The 21226-nt window shown below is 39.9% G+C and overlaps 2 protein-coding genes across 5 annotated transcripts in view; one reads left to right on the top strand and one right to left on the bottom strand.

Moving 5' to 3' along the window:
* Positions 1 to 12951, bottom strand: part of DNAH3 (dynein axonemal heavy chain 3) — a 55348-nt gene extending 42397 nt beyond the window's left edge. The window contains exons 1-12 of the mRNA XM_027669791.1: positions 12819 to 12951; positions 11356 to 11465; positions 9269 to 9376; positions 7613 to 7744; positions 6382 to 6607; positions 5364 to 5412; positions 4694 to 4874; positions 3971 to 4160; positions 3386 to 3581; positions 2373 to 2498; positions 1482 to 1677; positions 54 to 233 (exon numbers count right to left, since the gene is read on the bottom strand). Of these exons, the coding sequence (XP_027525592.1) occupies positions 54 to 233; positions 1482 to 1677; positions 2373 to 2498; positions 3386 to 3581; positions 3971 to 4160; positions 4694 to 4874; positions 5364 to 5412; positions 6382 to 6607; positions 7613 to 7720 (1452 nt within the window). The 5' untranslated portion in view covers positions 7721 to 7744; positions 9269 to 9376; positions 11356 to 11465; positions 12819 to 12951. The remainder of the gene's footprint in view (positions 1 to 53; positions 234 to 1481; positions 1678 to 2372; positions 2499 to 3385; positions 3582 to 3970; positions 4161 to 4693; positions 4875 to 5363; positions 5413 to 6381; positions 6608 to 7612; positions 7745 to 9268; positions 9377 to 11355; positions 11466 to 12818) is intronic.
* Positions 12318 to 17333, top strand: TMEM159 (transmembrane protein 159). Of its 4 annotated transcripts, none has more exons than XM_027669794.1 (5): positions 12318 to 12442; positions 13612 to 13748; positions 14631 to 14799; positions 15188 to 15326; positions 16449 to 17333. In XM_027669794.1, exons 2-5 carry the CDS (start codon positions 13689 to 13691, stop codon positions 16537 to 16539), a joined length of 459 nt encoding a protein of 152 aa, XP_027525595.1. In that variant the 5' UTR covers positions 12318 to 12442; positions 13612 to 13688; the 3' UTR covers positions 16540 to 17333. The 4 variants fall into 4 exon arrangements, with proteins under 4 accessions (XP_027525595.1, XP_027525594.1, XP_027525596.1 ...); XM_027669793.1 differs by lacking the exon at positions 12318 to 12442 and adding an exon at positions 12996 to 13087; XM_027669795.1 differs by lacking the exon at positions 12318 to 12442 and adding an exon at positions 13055 to 13075.
* Positions 17334 to 21226: the final 3893 nt, after the last annotated feature.

Genomic DNA, 21226 nt, shown 5'->3' with positions numbered 1-21226 from the left:
AGATAATTTTTATTAATATTGTATTTTGTATGGAGCCATAACTTATCCAGTACCTTTGGAAGTTCCTCAGCACTGCGCAGGATCTCCTTGAAGGCATGACTGATTAAATCCCAACATCCTCTCAAGGATGGCTCAAAGACAATATCAGGTTCCTTCACACACAGTCCCACTCTCAGTATCTGAGGTATAAAGAACTGTATTCCTCGATATGGTTCTGTAAAATCATTTCCATCCTTAGGGAAAAGAATGAAAATTTTACTTAACAATGAAATGAGCTCTAAGAATAATAATTTAAAAAATATTTAAACTCCCCCAAGTATCTTCACTACACAGCACCAATGGGATCATCTTCCCTGATTTTTATTCAAAACCTGATGTTCTAAATAAGACCTTAAGGTGCTGACTCCTAAAGGAATCTATAAAAGCTGGAATTAAGAAACTGGATTTAAGCCTAAATGCCTTGATTTTCCATTAAGTAACTGAAGTAAAGCACTAATCACTGTACAAAACTAAAACTCTGAAAAAAAAAAAAAAATCAGACATAAAATCTAGAATCCTGTGGGTTTTTTAATTGCCTTAAGTTGGTAAGAACTGCCCTATCCCCAAACTATCTTTACAATAGTGGAGTCCTAATCCATGACCAGACTCATAATGTAGATATTATAATGATTTAAAAAACAAACAAACAGACAAAAACAAAACAAAAAAAAAAGCCCACCCAAACCAGCCACAAAACAAAAATTAAAAAATATTTTAAAAACCCAACCATCATCACCCAGATGCAGGGCTTAGTGGCAAGGCTTAGTGCAAGGTCTCACAGTATTATATTAAGTGTGATCTTCTGGCTGCAATGCAGTATTTAATCTGCCATCTTCATTCATTTTGTCTTAACATGGTAGCTCCTAGGTGATCCTATATTTAAAAAATTCATTTCCACTAAGAGGCAACTTTATGGTAACCAAAACAGTGGTAAAAACTCTCATGATGTAATGCTTATTATTATAACTCTGTGCATTACTTGAAATAATACATGGCACTCATTGGGTATAGACAGGAACAGCACATACAAAAATCACCTCTGCAAAGGATTACACACTTGACTCTGCACACTTTTGACTTCAAAGTGGATTATTCATGAGCTTTCAGAGAATCATGTGCAAAAGTGTTTTGTCCATTAAGACCAAGAAAAATTAAACTAAAAATAAAATAAAATAAATGCACGCTCACTCAAAACAGAGTTGAAAACTCCTATAAACTGCTGGTTGTAACCCCAGGCCTGCAAAGTCATTATTCAAGTGAGCAGTTCTTGACCATGCTAACAATCCACTGAGTATGCACAACTGTTTGAAGGACACAGCTATTTTTTGTGGAGGCAAGAGCCATGTGGGACATTTTAGCCTCCAAAGAGCATTAGATTTTATGGTTACGTGAATCACCTCCATGTAAGACAAAAAACTATAGATATACTTCACTGCATATACCTTGTGGATCATAAAAAATTCAAGAAGGTCTTCTAAGGAGTTAACAACCATCTCACGTAACTGTAACGACATCAGAGCTGCCACTGAACTAAAATAGCTTTCAACTCGCTCAGAGGAATCAGAGTCCCTTTCAGGAGCAAAATGAAGCCATTTATTTTTCTGATCAATGAAAATAGATGCACAGGTTGGGATCCACCTGCAACAAAAAAATATGGAGACAAAGTTTTTAGAAGCTTGGTAGTCTTACTTTGCTCCTTGCAATGAAATCCAAGCTCAGAAATTACCCAAAGAATGAGTAAGATTCAAAGGGCTAGAAGAGAATTGTTAACTAGATATGAAACAAAATTGTGTCTACCAGGACTTAGAGGAAACCTGAGTTTTAAAGCTAAGGATTCTTGTTATAATAGGCCATATGATTAGTTTAAATTATTAGCAATAAACAAAATACTACTGACAATATTCAATTATTAGCATTAAATGGGAAATGAGTTTGGAAGAGATCTCAGGTGGCAGAATACAGGCACTTTCTCTCATGTGCCTCATATAATCTCTCTCTTTAATTCATCAATTTCCATGGTTAAAAAAAAAAGGTTTTCTGTCATCACTTTTACAAATTTAGACTCCACTCCTCTCATAGTTAGAAACCTTCTGATTTCCAGTCTACATTTACTCATACTTTTATTACCATTTGCTCCTGTACAAACATTCTTGCAGTTCCAATGGATCTGTCATCATTCAGATGTTTATTCCTCTCTGCTATTTACCCCTTTGTTTTGACAGCCTTGTGGTTGGGACTAGTGTCATCCCAGTCTAAGATATGTTTTAAAAGGGGGCCTGCATATAAATCAGACCTAAAACACTCTATTTACTGCTCCTACAGTTGGCACTGACTTGTTCTGAAGGATGTCTCGAGCTTCCATACAGTGTCTTCGAACGATCTCCTCAAATTCATCAGGCAGCAGTGGCAGGTGTCCACAAAGCATCTCTGCAGTGCGAACAAACCTTAGATGGCTGTACCTGTGGAAGGAAAACAAACAGTAGCTTTAAAAAAAACCACCCATGAATAGTCAGGAAGCTCTCATATGTACTTATAAATACTAAAAATACGATTTCACTGATAGATATCACTCCATTGCTAAGCTGCCCGACAAGTGCATTTCTCACAGGGTTTTTGTTATCAGCAAACATAATAAATTTCTTAATTTGGACTTGCTGTATTTAAAACTAAATCTTGTCCTTTTCCTAGTTTTATTAGTGTATCCAGACATTAAAGAACATACAGAATGACACCTACTGCTTCTATTCCATATCAATGAGTGCCTATCCTGACTACTCGGTAGGACACATATCACAGTCTGTAACATGCAAGACTTTAAATTCCTGAAAATGTTTCTTAAATGCTAATCCAACTCTCAGGATTACACTACCATTTAACTCCATAAGAAAACAGATCTTAATTTTCTAATGTCCCCAGAGCAAACTCCAAGTACAGACATTTGAAAGATACTCAATTTTATGAGTTAATTTTGTTAAGTTCAGCAATAAGGATGAGAATTCCAAATCACCATTTACTTGAGTGTTGAATCTTAATTTAGAGATTACATTTTATAACAAAGGGGATGATCTTTTCACAGCACAAATATACCCATTCTTCACTGTGGACATATAAAATGTGTTCATACTTGCACTCAGAGACTGCAGGAAACAATCATTTTACACTGGAATTCTTAGAGGCTCAGAAAAAAGAATTACTTAGAAAACAGACATATTTGGCCACTTTGTAGTGGCTCCCCCAGGACCTCCTAAGCATACATAGAGAAGTCACAGCAGATGAACTCTCTAATCAAGCCATTAAATAAACACATCCTGAATTTCATCAAGATCCTGTGAACAAGGCATCTTACTCAGAAAGCCAGAGGTCCTGCAAAGTGAGCATCAATGAATTCACTACGAATAGATTCCTTTCATTCCAAGTTTTCGTTTCTCCATAAGAGCTGTGCCATGGGACTGGTCCACAGACAACTCTCCGGGGAAAAGGGCGTGGGGTACTTCGAATAGACAGTCTCTCTCTCTCAGCTGGATCCATCAGGACATAATCAACTACAACAAATCATTTATATCATGGTGAGACTCCATGTATGGTTCAAAACCTACATTCAGCAATGCTACCTCTTAACAGTGCAGGAAGTCGTAGAATTCTGCACATTTAAAACTAACATAGTCATATCCTTAATTGTATGTTTTTAGGATAAAATACAGCACAAAAATCAAACTAAAAATTTGACTATAAAATTATTTCAGGAAAAGAAAATGAGAGAAACTGGAATGTTATGTAGAACGATTACAGATTATTTTCTCGCGGATATCTATTGTAGTTTTACTGACCCCAAAGGAATTCTCCACAGATGCTAAGATTAGAATGAAGACTTGCTTTGAAAATGCAATAAATGTCTACACACTTGGAACTGTTCAGAGATTTTGAGTCTTACCAATGGATTTCATGAGGCCGATATAATAGTCTGCCTTAATCTCTTCTTTCAGCCTTGAAAGTAATTTCTCCAGGCCTGGGTTAGTAAGAATGTGAGTTGGAACATGGCTTAAAATTTCATGCATCACTTCCTCACCCTGAGGTGCCACCATGTCTTCCTGCACTCCATTATATATGTAGTAACAGTACCGCTAAAAAATGTTTTAAAATATTATGCTTATTGTATGAATTTTCTGACAGACAACGAATTACTACAAAGTATTTTTAGCTTTTCTATCACTTGAACCTTTTCTGTTAATTGAAAGGTGGTTGAATGTAATGGATTTGGGGTATCTAACTCTTGGTTCTTTTTAAAGCACTGCTAATGCCTGACATCTTTACAGTACAGTCATCTGTTTTGATGTAAGTATATATACCACTAGAACTGAGTGCAACATATTAAATTACTAAAGAAAAACTACTAGTAAACAACATGAGGGGTTAAGAGTTTGGGAAGTACTTCAACTTGTGAATTAAACAATTTACAACAAAAATCAGAGTACCTAGAAAAAAAATGAGAAAGGAGTTAACAACATTTAACAGCAGTTTGCTATATTGAATACTTACATCTTCTAAACCCCATGTACTGCCTTCTTTTCTCAACTAATTTTAGTAAACAGTTTACAGATATACTGAGGATGATTACTGCTGCTACTTTTATCCTAAAAAGAAATTATATAAATACCTCTATATCATTGCTTGAAGGTGGCTTTTCTCGCTTACTTGTCTCCTTCTCATGTAAATCCATGACAGCAAATTGTTCTTCTGGGGTCAGTGGCTGGTTGTCTGTGTAATTTAGGACATGCAGGTCTGCCACATGAGCAGGTGCACTCAGTGTAATGGGATTCAAAATGCTTAACAAAGTACTTTTGAAAAAAAAAAAAGAACACAAGCTTAGTGAATAAAGAAATAGTAGCGGATAAAGACAAACGACAAGCCTTAAATAAACCACCTGCCCTACACTGAGGACAAGTATAACCTATGGAAGTATTTCAATTACTCAATAAAAAAACTTCATTAAAATTGTCTAATAGAGCATACTACTTTAACATAAAGAATACAACCATGTAAACCTTACAACTACCTAGCATCCCTCAGGCAATATTTTATAAGCCATTCTATCAGAGCCAAACCTACTAGCCCAGTTATTTAGGTAACCCAAGATTTTCAGTGGTTATCTTATCAAAATATTATGACACAAAAGTCAGTCTTGATGCACACACATTTTTTGTAGAGACTTAACATTTCATGCTTGGATGCTTAACAGAGCATCCAAGTAAAAAGAAATATTAAATCACAACTCAAACTAGCCTGGTTGTAATAATCTGTATCTTTATAACATTACAGTACGTTACCTATCAGAACTCCATCGTCTTTGTGAATGTTTGAGCTTTTTCCTTGGAGCTTTAAATACCAGTTAAGGAAAACCACACGCATACATATTTTTCAAATAAGATATTATTTCAGACTGGTGAAAAACAGAGCTATGATAATTAATCAGATAATGAAATAAAAGAGAACTACAATGTCACAAAGAAGTACTTAAGGCTTGACTTAGTCTTTAGCAAGACATTAAAACCATGTGTTAAATAATCTTGCTGATTCTGGGACTATAAAAGTGCTCCTACAAGATGCATAGTTCCACCAAATATACTGCACACGAAAAATATTTCAAACTAAGTAATGGAGTTAATTTGATATCTTCAGTTGGTAATATACTTAAAACCTAAACACCTTGTTCTTGTAAATTGTTGGTCAACTTAAGCAGCAAAAGTATTGCAACTTAACCTTATTTGCTTTATATCACATGTTGTGTTGAATCAACAGCAGAAAATACTTCATGATGTAGAATTAACATGTGCATGCACAGTTTACTAACAAATACATAAATTACATGGTTCAGAAGAAAACAGTTTGTTAAGCAATATTTCTTGGATTTGATTCTCAGGTATAATTTTAATGCCTGTCCCCCATTCTTGTTTGGTAGGCAAGACTCACGAGTATAAGTATATCAGGGATGCACACAGAATTTGTTTCTATTTTCCTGTTGGTACTAACATCTACTTCTAGCAATAATAAAAGCTAACTTGTAGTTCATTCATTTACTGCTTTGCAAACAATTCCCTCCAAGTAATTACGTATGAATATCTGGAGGGATGAACCTAACTAGTTAATCAGAAACTGGCCTTTCATTTATTAAAGTTATGCATGCATTGGGAAATTTGTCTACACTGACTCTGAAGTGATAAACTTATAAGCCTTTATTAGGGATAAGTGATTTTTCCAGGGATGATACTTTAACAGATAAAGAATTAGAGACAAAAATGTATAAGAAGCAAGGCTAAACTTATGAACACACTGAAATATGGATACGTGGTGAGGGTGTCCTCTCCCCTCCTGAAGGCTGTGATAACTCTGTCATTGAAGAGGACTTGACTTTGGACACATTTTTCATTTTTAAATCCCGTGCAGTAAGAGTGTAGTTATTAGCTATGGAGTCACTTGGGCTCCGGTAGTGACTCTGTTCCTTGAATGGAGCTGCCAAAGTCAATGATGACTGTTGCATCAGAGGGGGATAGGCGCTCTTCTGAAGGACAAGCTGAAATTGGGGGGGAAAGAGCAAAAGTTTTACACAGCACAGTAATTGAAAAAGCCTTCTTAGAGCTAGAACAGAATTAAACACCAATTAGTATAAAAAGCAAATACAAAGGTCTGACAAGGACGTTTGACCATTGATCTATTTTTCGATCACTGTGTTCCACACATGTATAATTTTACACAACACTTCAGTAGCAGTACTCCTACATTTTTTTTGCATAATCAAGGTCTTTTTTATAAATACAAGAAGACATTAGTACATTATCTGGTACTTTCTACTCCCCCACATCATCATCTTGCTGCTTTTCTTCTTCTCTTTACATTTGCTTAAAATTAGAAAATTCCTGTTCCTCAAGCTTTGTTAATGACCTGTCTAATTTTAACACGACCCTCGTAATAGTTGAACAATAGTAGAAGTTAACAAATTCATCTTTCATCTTTCTCTCTCACATCAGTACAGGATTTCTTCTGTATGTTTTCCATGTTTTCTCAGGTGACCAGGTTGGATATTAGGAAGAAATTTTTTACAGAGAGAGTAACCAGACATTGGAATGGGCTGCCCAGGGAGGTGGTGGATTCACCATCCCTGGAGGTTTTTAAGATGAGATTGGATGTGGCATCAGTGCCGTGGTCTAGTAACCACAGCAGTGTTGGATCAAGGGTTTGACTTGATTATCTCAGAGATCTTTTCCAACCCGGCTGATTCTATGATCCTATGATCTATTGATTGGCTTGTCCTAATGTCTAAACTCTAATGAGGCAGCTCACAGGTAAAAGGGACATGGGATCAAGAGGTGTATTTCAGGATATCCTCAGAGAGAAAAAGTACATAAGAGAGAATCATGAATGTACTTGGAACCACAGAATCATTAAGGCTGGAAAAGACCTCCAAGGTCCAACCTCTGCCTGAGTACCACTATGCCCACTAAACCACATGGCAAAGAATGGGAATTTGCTACACATGGAATGTAATGTAAACACTGACACAAGGGAAGAGAGCACATACCTCCTGCAAGTCTGCAGGTGCAGCTGAAGCAGAGGCAGAGGCAGAAGTAGAGGCAGAGGCAGAGGCAGGCAGGGGCGGGAAGTCCGGGAACTGCTCTGAGTGACTCATGTTGTACACAGAATTGTTTCGTGACTAGACAGAAATGAAAAACAACTTCAAAGATATCTATGAAATGTTTCAAAAAAGATTAATGAAGTAAAAACAGCTGCTTTCAGTTTTTATTGAAAATTACATACTGCAACTTTTCTAATTTTAAGGTAACAGACACTCTGTGGAGTGGGTTCCTCAGCAAAATATGTTCTTTGTAGTAGTTTGATAAAACTTCAAACCACCAATAAATGTCAGATTAAAAAAACCCCACACCTTATTTTTATAACACTGTAAACAACTTAAAGTTATTTAAATATTTTAAGTTACTAAAAACTCCACATGGAGTTTGTAATGGCATAAACTCTGGATATTAAAATATTAAAGCCTACCAGACTGCCAAATTGACAGTGAAGCTGTGTGAACCATATTACTGGGCAGGAAAAAAACCCCAAACCCACCAGATATTTTTTCATGTCTATAATGACCCAGTTTCAGAACAAACTATTGCTAGGATGCTGCTGGAAGAACAAATTGCTCACAAGGACCCAGTAAAGTGTTTTACTGCAAATGTCAGAATAACTGATACGTTTTAGGATTATGTTCCACCTTCTCAAGGTGACAGTATTTTGAGATGGCTTTCCAAGACTCCATACAAAGTCCTCTCAGGATATTTTCTCAGAATTATTTAGTCTCATAGCGCTTTAAGATTCTTTTGAATGGCAACTTTCCTCAGTATAGGCCAAAGCCTCACCCACAGTCTGCTCTGAATTTCCTAAATCCTATTTGTTTAGGAGATTCATGAGGAACAAAGTCCTGACTACACAGTGACACTACCAGAAGGAGAAGGTGAGAACTATGTGGTAACTGATAACGAGTGAGTTAAATCACCATGAAAGAGGAAATCAGTACCCAATAAAATTATGTTTGAATAACATAATTATTTTTACATAATTGTAACACATTTTAAGCACATGGTTATTGCTTTCTGATATTTCACTGAAAAACTAAGCTGCTGGAACCTAGTTTTCCAGCAGACAAAATTGTGACCTCCTCAATATCAAATTAGAGCCCATTTAGAAATAAAATTTGAGAAAGGACTGATTTGATTTACCTCCTTGGTTTTCCCCAGCATGCCTGCACACCCACACACACACAAAGAAATGAAGACATTACCACTGCCAGACGTAATTCATTAAAGAGAGCATGAATTGCTCTTGATTAATGACTAAAGGATTGGGCCCTAGGGTGCCTTAAACATGAATAAACTATGAAGTTTATTAGGAGAGTCATTCATTCGTAAAGGTACAAGACTTATTTAAAAAGCCATTATTCGTTCTAAAGCAACTTTTGACTTAGATGCCAACTAACCTTTCAAACAGCTAAATATCTGAGCAAAGGAATCCTTAATAAGTACATTATAAAGGATTAGATCTAAAGAATATTCAACAAGTGTCTTCTAATTAGAGTTCTTCCAATGTCAAACCACTAATCACCTGTAATGGCCAATTTCATCTGCAGTTCTGAAAAAGTTACTGATCTTTCACAGTCACTGCAGAAAGAACTTACCCTCAGGAGCCTCAGGTTCTGTGTTGGCTTTATTTTGTTTTGGTCTTTTTTTTGCTAACACTTTTTCCGTCCTTCCAATCACTATAAACACCCTTGTTGTTACATGCTCTGTAAAAGAAGGAGAGACTCATTTCAGGCAGTACACAAGGTGTCAATCAGCTTCTATCCCAACTGCCAGGAAGAAGAAGAATCTCAGCTCTTCCCTGCCTTGTTTACAACAGTAAACCTTCCCTCCCTCCAAACCTTCATGCTTTTTTTCTCCGTTCTTCTCAAGCTCACTTTTCACCTTAATTTTTCTAACTCTCCCCAGATGTCTTTCAAGCTAGATTCTTTCCTGCCTTGCTCTTTCCACCTTCTCCAAAACCAGCTTCCTTCCCACTCTTTTAATACCCCAGGGACTCCGGGCCCCCAACTACGGTTTACAGCAGACAGAGCCACACATTAACTGCCACAAGAAATAAGTACAACTCAAAAGGAATGGGAAAAGAGAATGAGAGCGATGCCCAGCATGCCTTACACATCCACAGGATGCATGAGGGAGCAGGGTAAGAGCAGGTACTACCTGCAAGGTGTCCTTGTTACCAGTCTCTCTGCCTGTCCCAGCTGACACTCTGCCTCTCACTCCTCAGCTCTGTTGCCCCAGTTACAGCATAGCTGGTGCTTGGAGACAGGAATTCCCTCCTCCCTCTCCTTCCCCAGCAGAGAGAAAACAGCCCCTTTCAGCACAGTGTTGTGCCAAGCTGTGGTCAGGGAGATTCAGCTGTGGAACCAATGAGGAACTGTACAGGCTCCTTTTACCTCTGACAGCTACTAAAAATGTAGTCTTAAAACACCTGAGATTTTCTGACTTCTGCATGAAAATACTGCACAGAGCAAGGAAGCTCCTGAAGCAGTAAAGGCCATATAAACCCAAATTTTCTTAGAAGGAATTAGGAAAAAAAAAATATTAAAGATTCAAAATCTTGAACCCAAACATCTCCACCACTTTTCCCCCATTCAGAATCAAATTCCCTGGAGATCTGAAGGTAGTAGGTGGGATACTCCCCATTCCTCTAAATCCACTTGTATGCAGTTGCCTCCCACTCACAAGTCATCACCATGTCCTGAAAGAGTCCTCCATCAGATTTCTCCACAAATGGGAATTATTACCACCCAACATGAAATCTAGCACAGTCACTTTACACCGACCCTCAAGAGGGGCCTTGTCCATATTCTGACAACAAAGCAAGATTTCCATTTTAAACTCTTTCCCACCACCTTTGGATGCTATTTTTTTGCTCCAGTTTTCTGTAAGCTGTGAGAACGGCTGATATCCCTGAGTCAACTATTAACAGTTTTCCTTATATTTTGATGTAATACCAACTACAAATGGAATATTGTTCCTGCCTGGCCAGACGTAAAAGTTCCTACCAAAAACGAGGCTCCTCTTTAAACAGTGTGGGATACAGAACCAGCACTGCTCATGCTGGTAATTGCTTGCCCACTGCGTGCCTAACTCTCCAAATATTTCAGTGCTGGTTTGCAACATGAGTATTTTCCTGCTAATTGGAGCTGACACTGGCATGAAGACAAGCTCAATTAAGCAGCAGTTAGACTAACTAACTGTGCACTTCCTCTGCGCACATCAACTCAGCTGCTCATATATTCATGCCCTTTGAAGTTAAATAAATGACTTGTGCTACTTGACAAACATTAAAACTAGTTATTTTATATAGAAAGATATTATATATGAATTTTCAGCAGAAAACATAATTATGAATAGGAGAAAAATAATTTACTAAGATGTACAAGACTATCTTCCAAACCACAGCTATGACATGTTTAAAAACAGCCAGAAATTTAAAATCTTCAATATACTTTCAATGCAGTGGAGCCATTAAACTTTATAGTGCCATTATCACTGGATTATGTCACACTATAATTCTGCCAGTTACTTTGTCCCTATGCTCCCTTTAAAAAAACGTATAAAAAACCAACAAATTCAAATTCATTATTATATACACGAGTGTACTAGGAATATCAATACATGATGCACTTTAATAATATGTGAGATAAATACTTTAAGAGTGCAAGCGAAATAAACTTACCCTCACCATCCTCTTCTTGCAGGTATCTTGTGCTGGGCTTTTAGAGCCCATGGTCCAAATTTGTGTTAGTATACAACTCTTACTTCCACTGTCTACACAAATCCTTGTACCTGCAGAAATCATTGAAATCAGCATCTCAAAGACACAGAGCTCTTACAGTCTTATAGGTTAAAACTCCCAGACTTCATAAAATCTCTCTTTGCATTGTAAGACCAGCACGCTCCAAATTAAACATGCTATTTATTTTGTTGCCTTTAAAAACATAATCATGAAACCATTACCATTCAGTTTCGCAATACTCTCTTAGGTGGCAGCAATCAAAAATTATTAAAGCAATCATGAGAAACATGAATGTTTTACTTATTGTAATTTACAGCATGAAGAATTCCACTAGCAAAAGCTGGGAATTCCCTGAAGCCTCACGCTTGCATGTTAACATCGTCCTGGTGGTTCTGGAAAGCAGCCAGGCCAAACCATCATGGAACACACCTCACCGAGCATCACCGCTGAGGTGAACAGTGCCATCCAAAATGCTGAGACACTGTAGGATTCATTGTTTTTGCTGAAAACCCAGATGAGTTTTTCAAGCAGTTATTCCTCATGTGATACATCTCCCCAGACAGGTTTGCCATGTGGCCACCAAAACACCCGTGGAGGCCTCGGGACAGGGTGGAAACGTGTGGGAACAAGTAACCGGGACTGGGGAAGGTGGTTGTGCCAGGTGATGAGTTTCGCAGCTGCCTGTTCAGGGCGTGACCGAACAGCCACAATTCGCTGCGAGGTGCCTTGGCTGCCTCCCACTGCGATGGCAGCAGCCCCCCAGCCTGGGGACGGTGGGATTATAGACACATACTGAGCGATTCCTGGACTACAGACGCACAGAGCGATTCCCGGCCCTCGGAGCCGCGGTGCCGGACACCCTGTGCCCCGGGGCCGAACGTGCCTCTGCACGCCCGCACAGCGGCACGGATACCGCACATATCCTCTCATTTCCCACCCTCAATTCCAGGAAACCCGGGGCTGCACGTCCTAAAACAACACAAAGCCCTTGGACACTCCTGAGTGTGCCCGGACCCGAGCGGCTGAGGTAGGGCCGGGCTGAAGGGCAGAAGGAGCCACGCGCGAGGGCACCGGAGCGGCAGCAATCGCAGCCGCCGCTGCCCTGCGGGGCCCAGCCCGCTCCGCTCCTCGCTCAGCACCCGCCGCGGAGCCGCGCCCGGCGGGCCCTGCCCGGCCCCCGCGGGGAGGAGACAGCGGCGGGAGGGCGGCGGCGCTTCCCTGGGCCCCGGCAGGCCCGGCAGCGAGCGGGGCCGCGGCCCGGCGGGCAGAGCCGCAGGTGAGAGGGACGGGCCGGCCCTGGGCAGCGGGGCAGCCCCGCTCCGCCAGCCCGGCCACCGGCGCTGCCCGTGCGGCCCGGCTCCCGCGGGAGGGCCGGCGGCCCCGGCGCTGCGGGACCCCCTCACCTCCGCAGGGCACCCGCCGGGCGCCGGCGGCGCGGCTGCAGCGGTGATTAACGGGGGGTGATTAATTAACGCGTCCTGAGCTCGGCTCTCGGTGCAGGCCGCGGGCCGGGCGGGGGTAACGCCCGGGGCTCGGGCGCGCCCCGCGGGCGGCTCCTGCCCGGCGCTGCCGGCGGCCAGAGCTCAACTTTGGGCGTGAAAACACCCTGTAAAGCACCGCAGGGCCCGTGGGCACAGGGCACGGCCGTGACACCGGCGCGGTGGCTGCGAGGGTCTGCAAACAGGAAAATGCGTCTTTTAACCTCCCCCTGCAACAACAGATGGAGTGGTCGTGGGGGAAGGGGGATCGCTTAGCTGAGGCTTCCTTTAAACTGTCAGATTTTGCCTTTTTACACAGAGTTTTGAAGCTGTACAGGGCATGTTTTCAATTCTGAGCACAAGACAGTCAGTCTCATTAGTGTTAACTGGTTTGCAGCACCAGTAGCAACAAATTGTCCTTGCAGATTATTAGAACCGATCTATTTTTGCTGCTAACCCTCACAGTTAAACATAGGGTTAATGTTATAAAGAAAGAAGGTGAGAGGCATCTGTATCTTGATACTTGGCTTTTGGGTGTTCAGAAGAGCTTGCAGGGACAAGCCCTGTACAGTAGATGTGCTTTGGTAAAAGCAGTGTGTCACACTGTTGTGTATCACATCAACATCTGGCATCTACATTCTCTCTTTATACAGAAGAAGCGTTTAATTTTCAAAAAACACGTGTATGAACCTTTTACTAACTGTACCTTAATTTCAAGGAAAATTGGATGGCTGGGTGAGAACTGGTAGTCCAGAAGAAGAGATCGTGACTGAGGATTGTACCATATCTAAAGAAATGCAGGAACTGCAGAAGCAATGGCACTCTGTGGTGCAGATCATCCACAGCAACGCAAATGTGGGTCTGGAATATAATTTTATATATTTATAAAGTTACTCCTTTAATAACTATTGGGATGTCATACCTCAGTTTATTTAAATGCACTCCTTTTAAAGTAAGAACTGTGAAGCCTGTGAGAAGGCCTGTCCTCCCACGCCTTCAGCAATCAAGAAAAAGAGAAGCCTGCTCCATGTTTTTGTATTTTATTGGCATAACTATTAGAGATAGTAGAGTAGCATTTTAGTGAAGTGATTGTGCTGCTATAAAAAGAACTAAAACTACAATATGTATTTCCTTAAGGGATGAAAACCTACTTCAGTTAAATTCCAGTGTATAGATATGACTGCCTCTGTGAAAAGAATTTTTTTTTTTACTGGTAACATTATAATTAAATTCTTAAAAAGTCTGTGATACAGACATGCCTGTGCTGTACTTCAGTAAGTGAGCAGGTTGCAGATATTACTGAGCCACAGATAAAAGAAAAATCATAATTTTTAAATGTTACAGGGTTTTTTTTCCTAACAGATACAGTTTTCTAGATCAAAGTAATAGTTGCAAAGACCTCACTGAAATCTGCAGCTAAAGTGTGGTTTGTTTTTTTACTTGTTTTCAGATTGTTTAGGGGTTTTTTTGATTTATGCAAGAATAGAACTGGGAAGTCCAAGAGAAACAATGTCTGGTTTTGCTAGAATTATTATATATATGTATATTGTTTATATGCTATGAAGTTATCTAAATTTGCAGCAAATTTCCATGCTTTTGAAACAGACAACAGCTGTCCTCTGTTCAAGCTGCAGACTTACAAAAGGATGTTCTGTGTAGTTCACTACATTAGCAGTGATCTGTGAAAGTTACCTATGACAAGAAATAAAATCTGAAATGTTTTTCTTTCATCCACAGGTTGTTGCATTTATGAATTCTCGAGTTGGCCAATATTTAGATGACCATCCTTTTATTGCCTTGTCACTCCTGATGTTTATTGCAGTGTCTGCTATTCCTGTTGCGTTTTTCCTGATTTTTGTTGTTACAACAGCTGTGATGGCCTGTATTGGTGTGATAGTCATGGAAGGTACTGTATGCATGTATGTACTTACCTATTCCCTTTCAAGGCATGTTATCTTTTCCTTCTTTTCTTCTGCTTTCTGGAATTCTGAGTCTGAGCAATTGAGGATTTATGTGTGTAGTCCTCAGGTCTCAGCAGTAGTAAAACTATTAATATAAGAATAGTAATCTGATTAAGTGTAGTCTATACAGGGGAAATCCTATTTTCTTTTCTAATCTCAGCCACCATGATACATCTAAACCAGTTATCTTAACCATGCATAGCTTTTAGAGAGGCCAGCCAGCTGGCTGGTTGTTTTCCCAACTGATTTGAAATTGTTGTTGTGGTAGAATGTCAGCTCTCTTTAATTTACTTATACATAAACTTGTTTAAAGAACTCCTTCTGTTTTATTAGGTGTTGTGATAGCCATAGGTGGCATAGCCCTCCTGTGTGTGCTGTGTGGCCTGGGGGCAGTTTCCCTGGGAGTTTCTGGAGTACTGAGTATTTCTTACATTGCACTTTCAACTCTGGTCAACTACTGGTGTTCTTCAAGGTGAGTATGGATGTCTTTATCCATGCTTGGATTTCAAACTCTGCAACTGTACTATTGCATTAATTTTAAGTAAGTTGCTTAGTTTAACAATCTCTTGAGTGCTTTAAATCTTGAGCTACCCTTATAGCTTAATGTGCAGTATACAGATATTCAGTCATCAAGATGTATTTTAGGAAGAGTTAATACATGCCCTTCTTCCTTTTTGGGAAAGAGAAAATGTAAATGGTTTTTAAATATGCATTCAATAAAATACAGCTTTGTCTCGCTGCAGTTTGTTGCTTTAAATATCATTAAAACATGCTGCCAAATTAAATTTTGTGTAGAGGATGAACTTTTTGCAGTTCTTCCTCCGTGATAACCCAGCTATCTCTGCTTACTTGCATTTGTAGAGTAATGGACCAAAATTAATTGTAGATTTAGGATAGGCAGAGTGGTACTTAAGAGGGACAGAGTAGTCAAAGTAGCAATAGCAGGTTGTGCAGGACACTGCATGTGTGCAGCTTGCCATTCATGTTTCCCAGGACTTTGGGCTCAGAAGCCCATTGCAGTCAGCACTGCCTCAGCCACAGTTCCCTGAGCACCTGGCTGGGAGCAGGAGGCACTGGCAGATTGTGCTGGAATGCCACCTCTGGCCCCTTGAGATACCTGCCAGGGAAGAAATCATGATAATCACTTAAGTGTAGGGAAGAGCAAGAAATAAAGTTACAGCTGCTCCCTCCTCAATTTTCTCAGTTTGCTCCCTCAGCACAGAGTTCCCTGTGGAGCTGGTGGTACCAGCAGGGTGACAAAACCATGGTGCAAGGCCCAGTGTGTTCACATCTGTTCCAGGGCTCTGTACCACATTGCCCACCAGTTCCAGAAGATTTCTATATTTCATGGTGTATCAGGTGCACAACCCAACCTGTCATATTGACTTACAGCTCTGATGTTAAAACAGATAATACCTGCTATTTTTACACTCCTGTGCCTTTTGAGAGAAGTTCTAGTAGACCAGCAGCAGATGTTCCAGGAGCCTCAGACAGGTTTACATCTGCATTGCTCAGCTTTCTTGAGTAAAAAGTTAAAATACAACAATTTCAGGGAAGAACAGACTGTAAAGCCATTCTTTTTTTATGTATACAGGGGTCAGCTAAGGAAGCAAGATGTTAATGGAAGTTTGCCACAGAAGAAGCCTGGCTTGGATGTTTCTGCCAATAATGGAAAGAGTGAGTAAGTGGGTTCATCCCCACTTCCTCCACAGGCACTTAACTGTCCAGTTCTGACCTTCATTATGTCACTGTTTACTCATTGAGCATTCAGCCTTTGTGTGCTCCTTCTGGGAACTGAAAAGAACCAATGTACATCTTACATAGTCAATGTAAAATGGATATTAAGAGTAACCATTAAGCAGCAGTGTATTGCAATAGTAAGTGTATGTGCATGATGGAATGCTCCACAGAGCTTGGGCAAGGGATGTGATAGTGACTGGTACTGTTAAGTCAGTGGTAATTAGGTGAAAGAAAGAGTAGGGATTTGATTTCTCATTAGTTACTGGAGTTCTGGATGTACTCTCCTGAAGTTTTTGTGCAGCAGTTGGTCATTTTGAAACAGAAGTATCAAAGCTCAGAACACACTCAGAATGCATTTTGAATGTGGAAAAAACACTTGTAAGCCTTAACAGCCTTCGTTAAAATAGTATGCTAATGCTTTATATTTATTATACAGGGAAAATAAGATTTTGTCATATATTAAGTCATGCTCTGAGCTTTTATATACCTTTAGATGTTGCATTATTCCAAAGGGATATTTTTCTTGTTCTCATTGCCTCATTTTAGCAATGGCATGCTTAAATGGTGCATTTTTTCCTCTTTGTTTAGGTATTTAAACTGCCTGGTTTGCTTCTCAGTTGTAACTTCTTGTATGTTATTTAAACTTTTTTTGTTTTGTTTTTGCAAAAGCTATTATATTTTTAAGCATTAAGAAACTGTCTAACTATATTAGTTTAATAAAGTGCTGTTTGTTTAACCAGGTTGTCTTACACTTATTCTGTGTATTCTACAATAAAAACAACTTTTCCACATCTGCTTCTAAGGTAGGCTACATTTCACCTTGATTAAAGTACTGTGGCTGGCCAGCATTGCTGAGTTACAAACTACAGATTACTCCCTTTCTCATCCCTGTAAAAAAAAATCCAGAAGTCTAAGATCTAAATTAGCATTTTACTTAGTTTTTCATGAACCAGCATGCTATTTGGCTCCAACTTGAAGCAAAGTCTATCTCAGCTGTAATGTTTTCCACACGGTATTGGTAATATTTTCAGCCCCTAAGGTAAGCTGGCTGCATACTTCAGCAGTAGAGTAAAATAATCTTTAGATTTCCAGGAGCCCTTCATTTTAATGGTACATTAATTTAGCAAACAAATATTACAAAGCTATCTAGCCAGCCATCCCTTTATACCATCATTTTCTGCTGAAGGGAACAGGCATTGCTTAAGTTCAGCAGACACTAAAGCAAGTTGATTTATTCCTACTCAGAGTCTGACCCCACATGAACCATTTCTTTCTGCATTTTAAATTTATTTTTCATTATGTAATTCACTGTGTCATCAGCACTTATCAGGAACTAAAGCTGTGAATTCTCAGTTACCAGCAGGTACAATGTGGAACAGTTTCACTCCTGCTGCCCTGACCTTTGCTTGTTTATCAGTCTGTCACTTCAAGGCTTCTCATTGTGCCCTTTTAATAAGAGCTGCTTTCTGTGCTGGGCTATCACTGCATTAGTATGGTTTTCCATGGGGATATGCTAAGGAAAAAACTAGGTCAGCACAGAGTAGGTGTTTTTACTGGAGTCAGTAAGACCATCCCTTAAATGAGGACATAGGTTGTTTTCTTCTTTAAATTATTAAACACTGCAGTAGAGCTAAGAAGCCCTTAGCGAGAGAGGCTGGGGAGATGCTGCCAAGTCCCCTTTTTCTCAGTTGCTCTCTTAGCTTCCTGCAGAACAGCACCAGTCCAGCAAGGAACTGGCAGGAGACTTTTACATCCCACTGGCACCATTCCCAACCAGGTCTCAGCCTACCCAACCCTAAGGATCCAGCTGTCTGCCCCTTACTTTAGGCATAAACATGCCTTAATAGGCAACCACTCTTGTAGCCCTAATCCCTGCATCCTGGGGGACCCAAAACATCTGAAGTCTTTCTAAGGGAATTTGGAGCAACCAACTGTGCTGCAGAGTTCCTGAAGCAGCTGTTTGAGCTCAGGCTGCAGACAGCCAGTGCTGCCTATACCTGCAACAGGTGACTAATTCCTCTGCCTCCTCTTGCTTCACACTGTCATTCCACTTTGCCCTCCCCTGTGTCAGAAGAGAGGGACGTCAGACCTGAGCATAGTAAAGGAATTCTTTGGACTTGTAAGGGGGAGCTTAAATTTTCCTGATAACACACTTCAGCAAGGGACTGAGAGGCAGCAGCACACACAGAGGAAGAGGGACAGAATGTGTGTGGCTGGGCTTTAAGGTAAGCTATTTACAAAGTGAGGAATAAAAGCCTGTGTTTTCCTTGATTTAAATAAGTTACACGAGCCTTCATTCAAACTGCCCCTGCAACGTCCGCAAATAGAGCACAACTAAGCCACCCTGGGAGTATTATATTTAATCCTCCCCGAGACAGATCTCTCATGTGCCACTTCTGACAATCTTCCCCTAGGCAGACAGTATGAGTCAGGGACAGAAACTAGGCAAGAACAACCCTCCCTTTGACCTGGATGACTGTCACTGTGTGCAACCTTTGTGTCGCTTCCCTAGACAGTAAATGTAGTACAAAATATAGAAGTCAAAGAACAAAAGTAAAGCTCTTACCTCTTCCCTAAGTGAGGAAACATGAGGTCTTTTAAATACCCTCATAGTGCAAGTCTCCAAATTCATATATGCAAGCTATGTAAGAAATATTTTAACACAGTGGAATATTAAACCAGCATTTCTTTCCCATAGTGTTTACACAACACTCACTATAACATTATTTAGTAAACTCCAACCATCCTCACACCGACTCCATCCAGCAATGAGAAACAAGGAAACCTCTGCCTGAACATGCCAAGAAGGATGGAGAGAGGGGTTATTAAGAGTAGTAGGTTTGCTTAGGTCAGAAGAGCTAAAAGCCCATACAGGTAAGTACAACATGCTGTCAAGTACATAAACCCTCTTCACCAAGCACCACTTTTCTGGCATTTGCAGAAATACTTCATGTTCCAGCCAAGTGCTAAGTCAATAGGACTTAAGTATAGTAGGAGGTTTGCTGGATAGTAGCCTAAGTAACCACTTCAACCCTAACCTCTGTCTAACAGACAGTAAGTGACTTGAAAATAAGTAGCTCCACTGAGATCTATGGTTTTGTTGTATTTATACTGACAGTATAATTTTAATTAAACATCAGCATAATGTCTTCCCACTGATATTCTTAGTACTCCATGCTCTTTTTGCATGAAATATACATTAGTATTTAGAAAATGTTCCCTGAAACCTGTCGCATGAGGAATAGCTCATTAATAATGCTTCACCAAAGTAAGGGCTGTGGCAGACAAGCCCCCAGGCCTATGCTATTTATGCATAGCATGTTTGACAGTTAGCAGGGTCTGCATAATGACTTGACCTGAAGCCCTGCACACGCAAAGAACATGGAGCTGGACTTGTGATGATCACTGCCCCTGCTCACACAGTTGCTAGACAGTGTTTAACCCAAGGCTGTTACACTCCTAGTGCAAAGCACTGTCATCCCTTTTCATTCTGTCACATGCAACTGTATTTTATGCCTTATTTCCTTGACTGTGCAAAGTAGTGTGTACAGAACACAAGACAGAAAACAACAGCATGACTAAGACTGCCTCACCTCAGGTGGGCAGGGTTACATCTGCAGATTAGTGCTGTCCTTGTCTATGCTGAAAGCTGCAACAAACAACTACAGTGACATTTTAAAAACATACACTGAACTTTTAACAAAACACTCAATGTATTCCTTACCCTGCTGAAGGGGAGTAACTGCTAAGACAAGTCTACTTTTGTGGCCAAAGGCAAAGAATATAAGCTTTCCCTGAAAATTTTGGCATAAGACAAAAGCAAAAGAAACTAGACCTTACAAGTGAATACACTGAAACTGCAATACTGGTGACAATGGGAGGAGTAGGAGATAAACTGAACATTAACTTGCTGTACTAACAGATCTGTCCAAATGATAAGTCCTAGAGGAGTGGAGAGCAGTTGCTGTAACCAAGCAGAGCATAACGAAGCTGCAGGTCAAATGCAATCTAATGAAGTTGGTGTGGCACAACCAGTCTTCAGAGGATGTGTATTAATGCAAAGGCAGCTTTAGAAAACTCTGTTCTCTCTGCTTGCAGGCTAAACTTACTTAAACCCTGTTCTATCCACAACCTAGCACTATTTAGTTTACATGGTAATTCCCTTCAAACTTTCTCCAATTTGGAAGATGTTCCTTTAGAGAGGAACATATGAAAAAGTCAAACTCTTGGGTTTGATAGAAAGAGTATTAATAGCTCAAGTAATAGCAAAAGGTGACAAGAGAAATCATTATAGCCTCTTCTGGCATGCTAATAAATTGGAAGAATTTTCTAGTTTTTATACAATATCAAAAAACTAGCAAGTAAAGAAAACTTATAACTCAAATGCCTCTTAAGCAGAGGGGGAGGAAAACAGTTATAATGGGTTTTCTTTTAACTTTCTTTATAATTCTAAATAGTTATAATTTACTTATCTTCTAAGCATCAGCAGAAAGATTTTGCTTCAGTATCTAAGTATTACAGACAAGACCACTTTATCCAATGGTCTACCCCTTTTGCCCTTCACCCAGTTTTCTGAGACTCCAGATTAAATATTCCTGGTGCTCCTGTTACATGGCCATGAAGCTTCTGGCC

This window comes from Corapipo altera, unplaced genomic scaffold, assembly GCF_003945725.1.
Source record: "Corapipo altera isolate COAL_440 unplaced genomic scaffold, ASM394572v1 61183, whole genome shotgun sequence".
Taxonomy (NCBI): Eukaryota; Metazoa; Chordata; class Aves; order Passeriformes; family Pipridae; genus Corapipo; species Corapipo altera.
The sequence above is the reverse complement of the archived record's forward strand: the minus strand, read 5'-3'. Positions and strand labels throughout refer to the sequence as shown.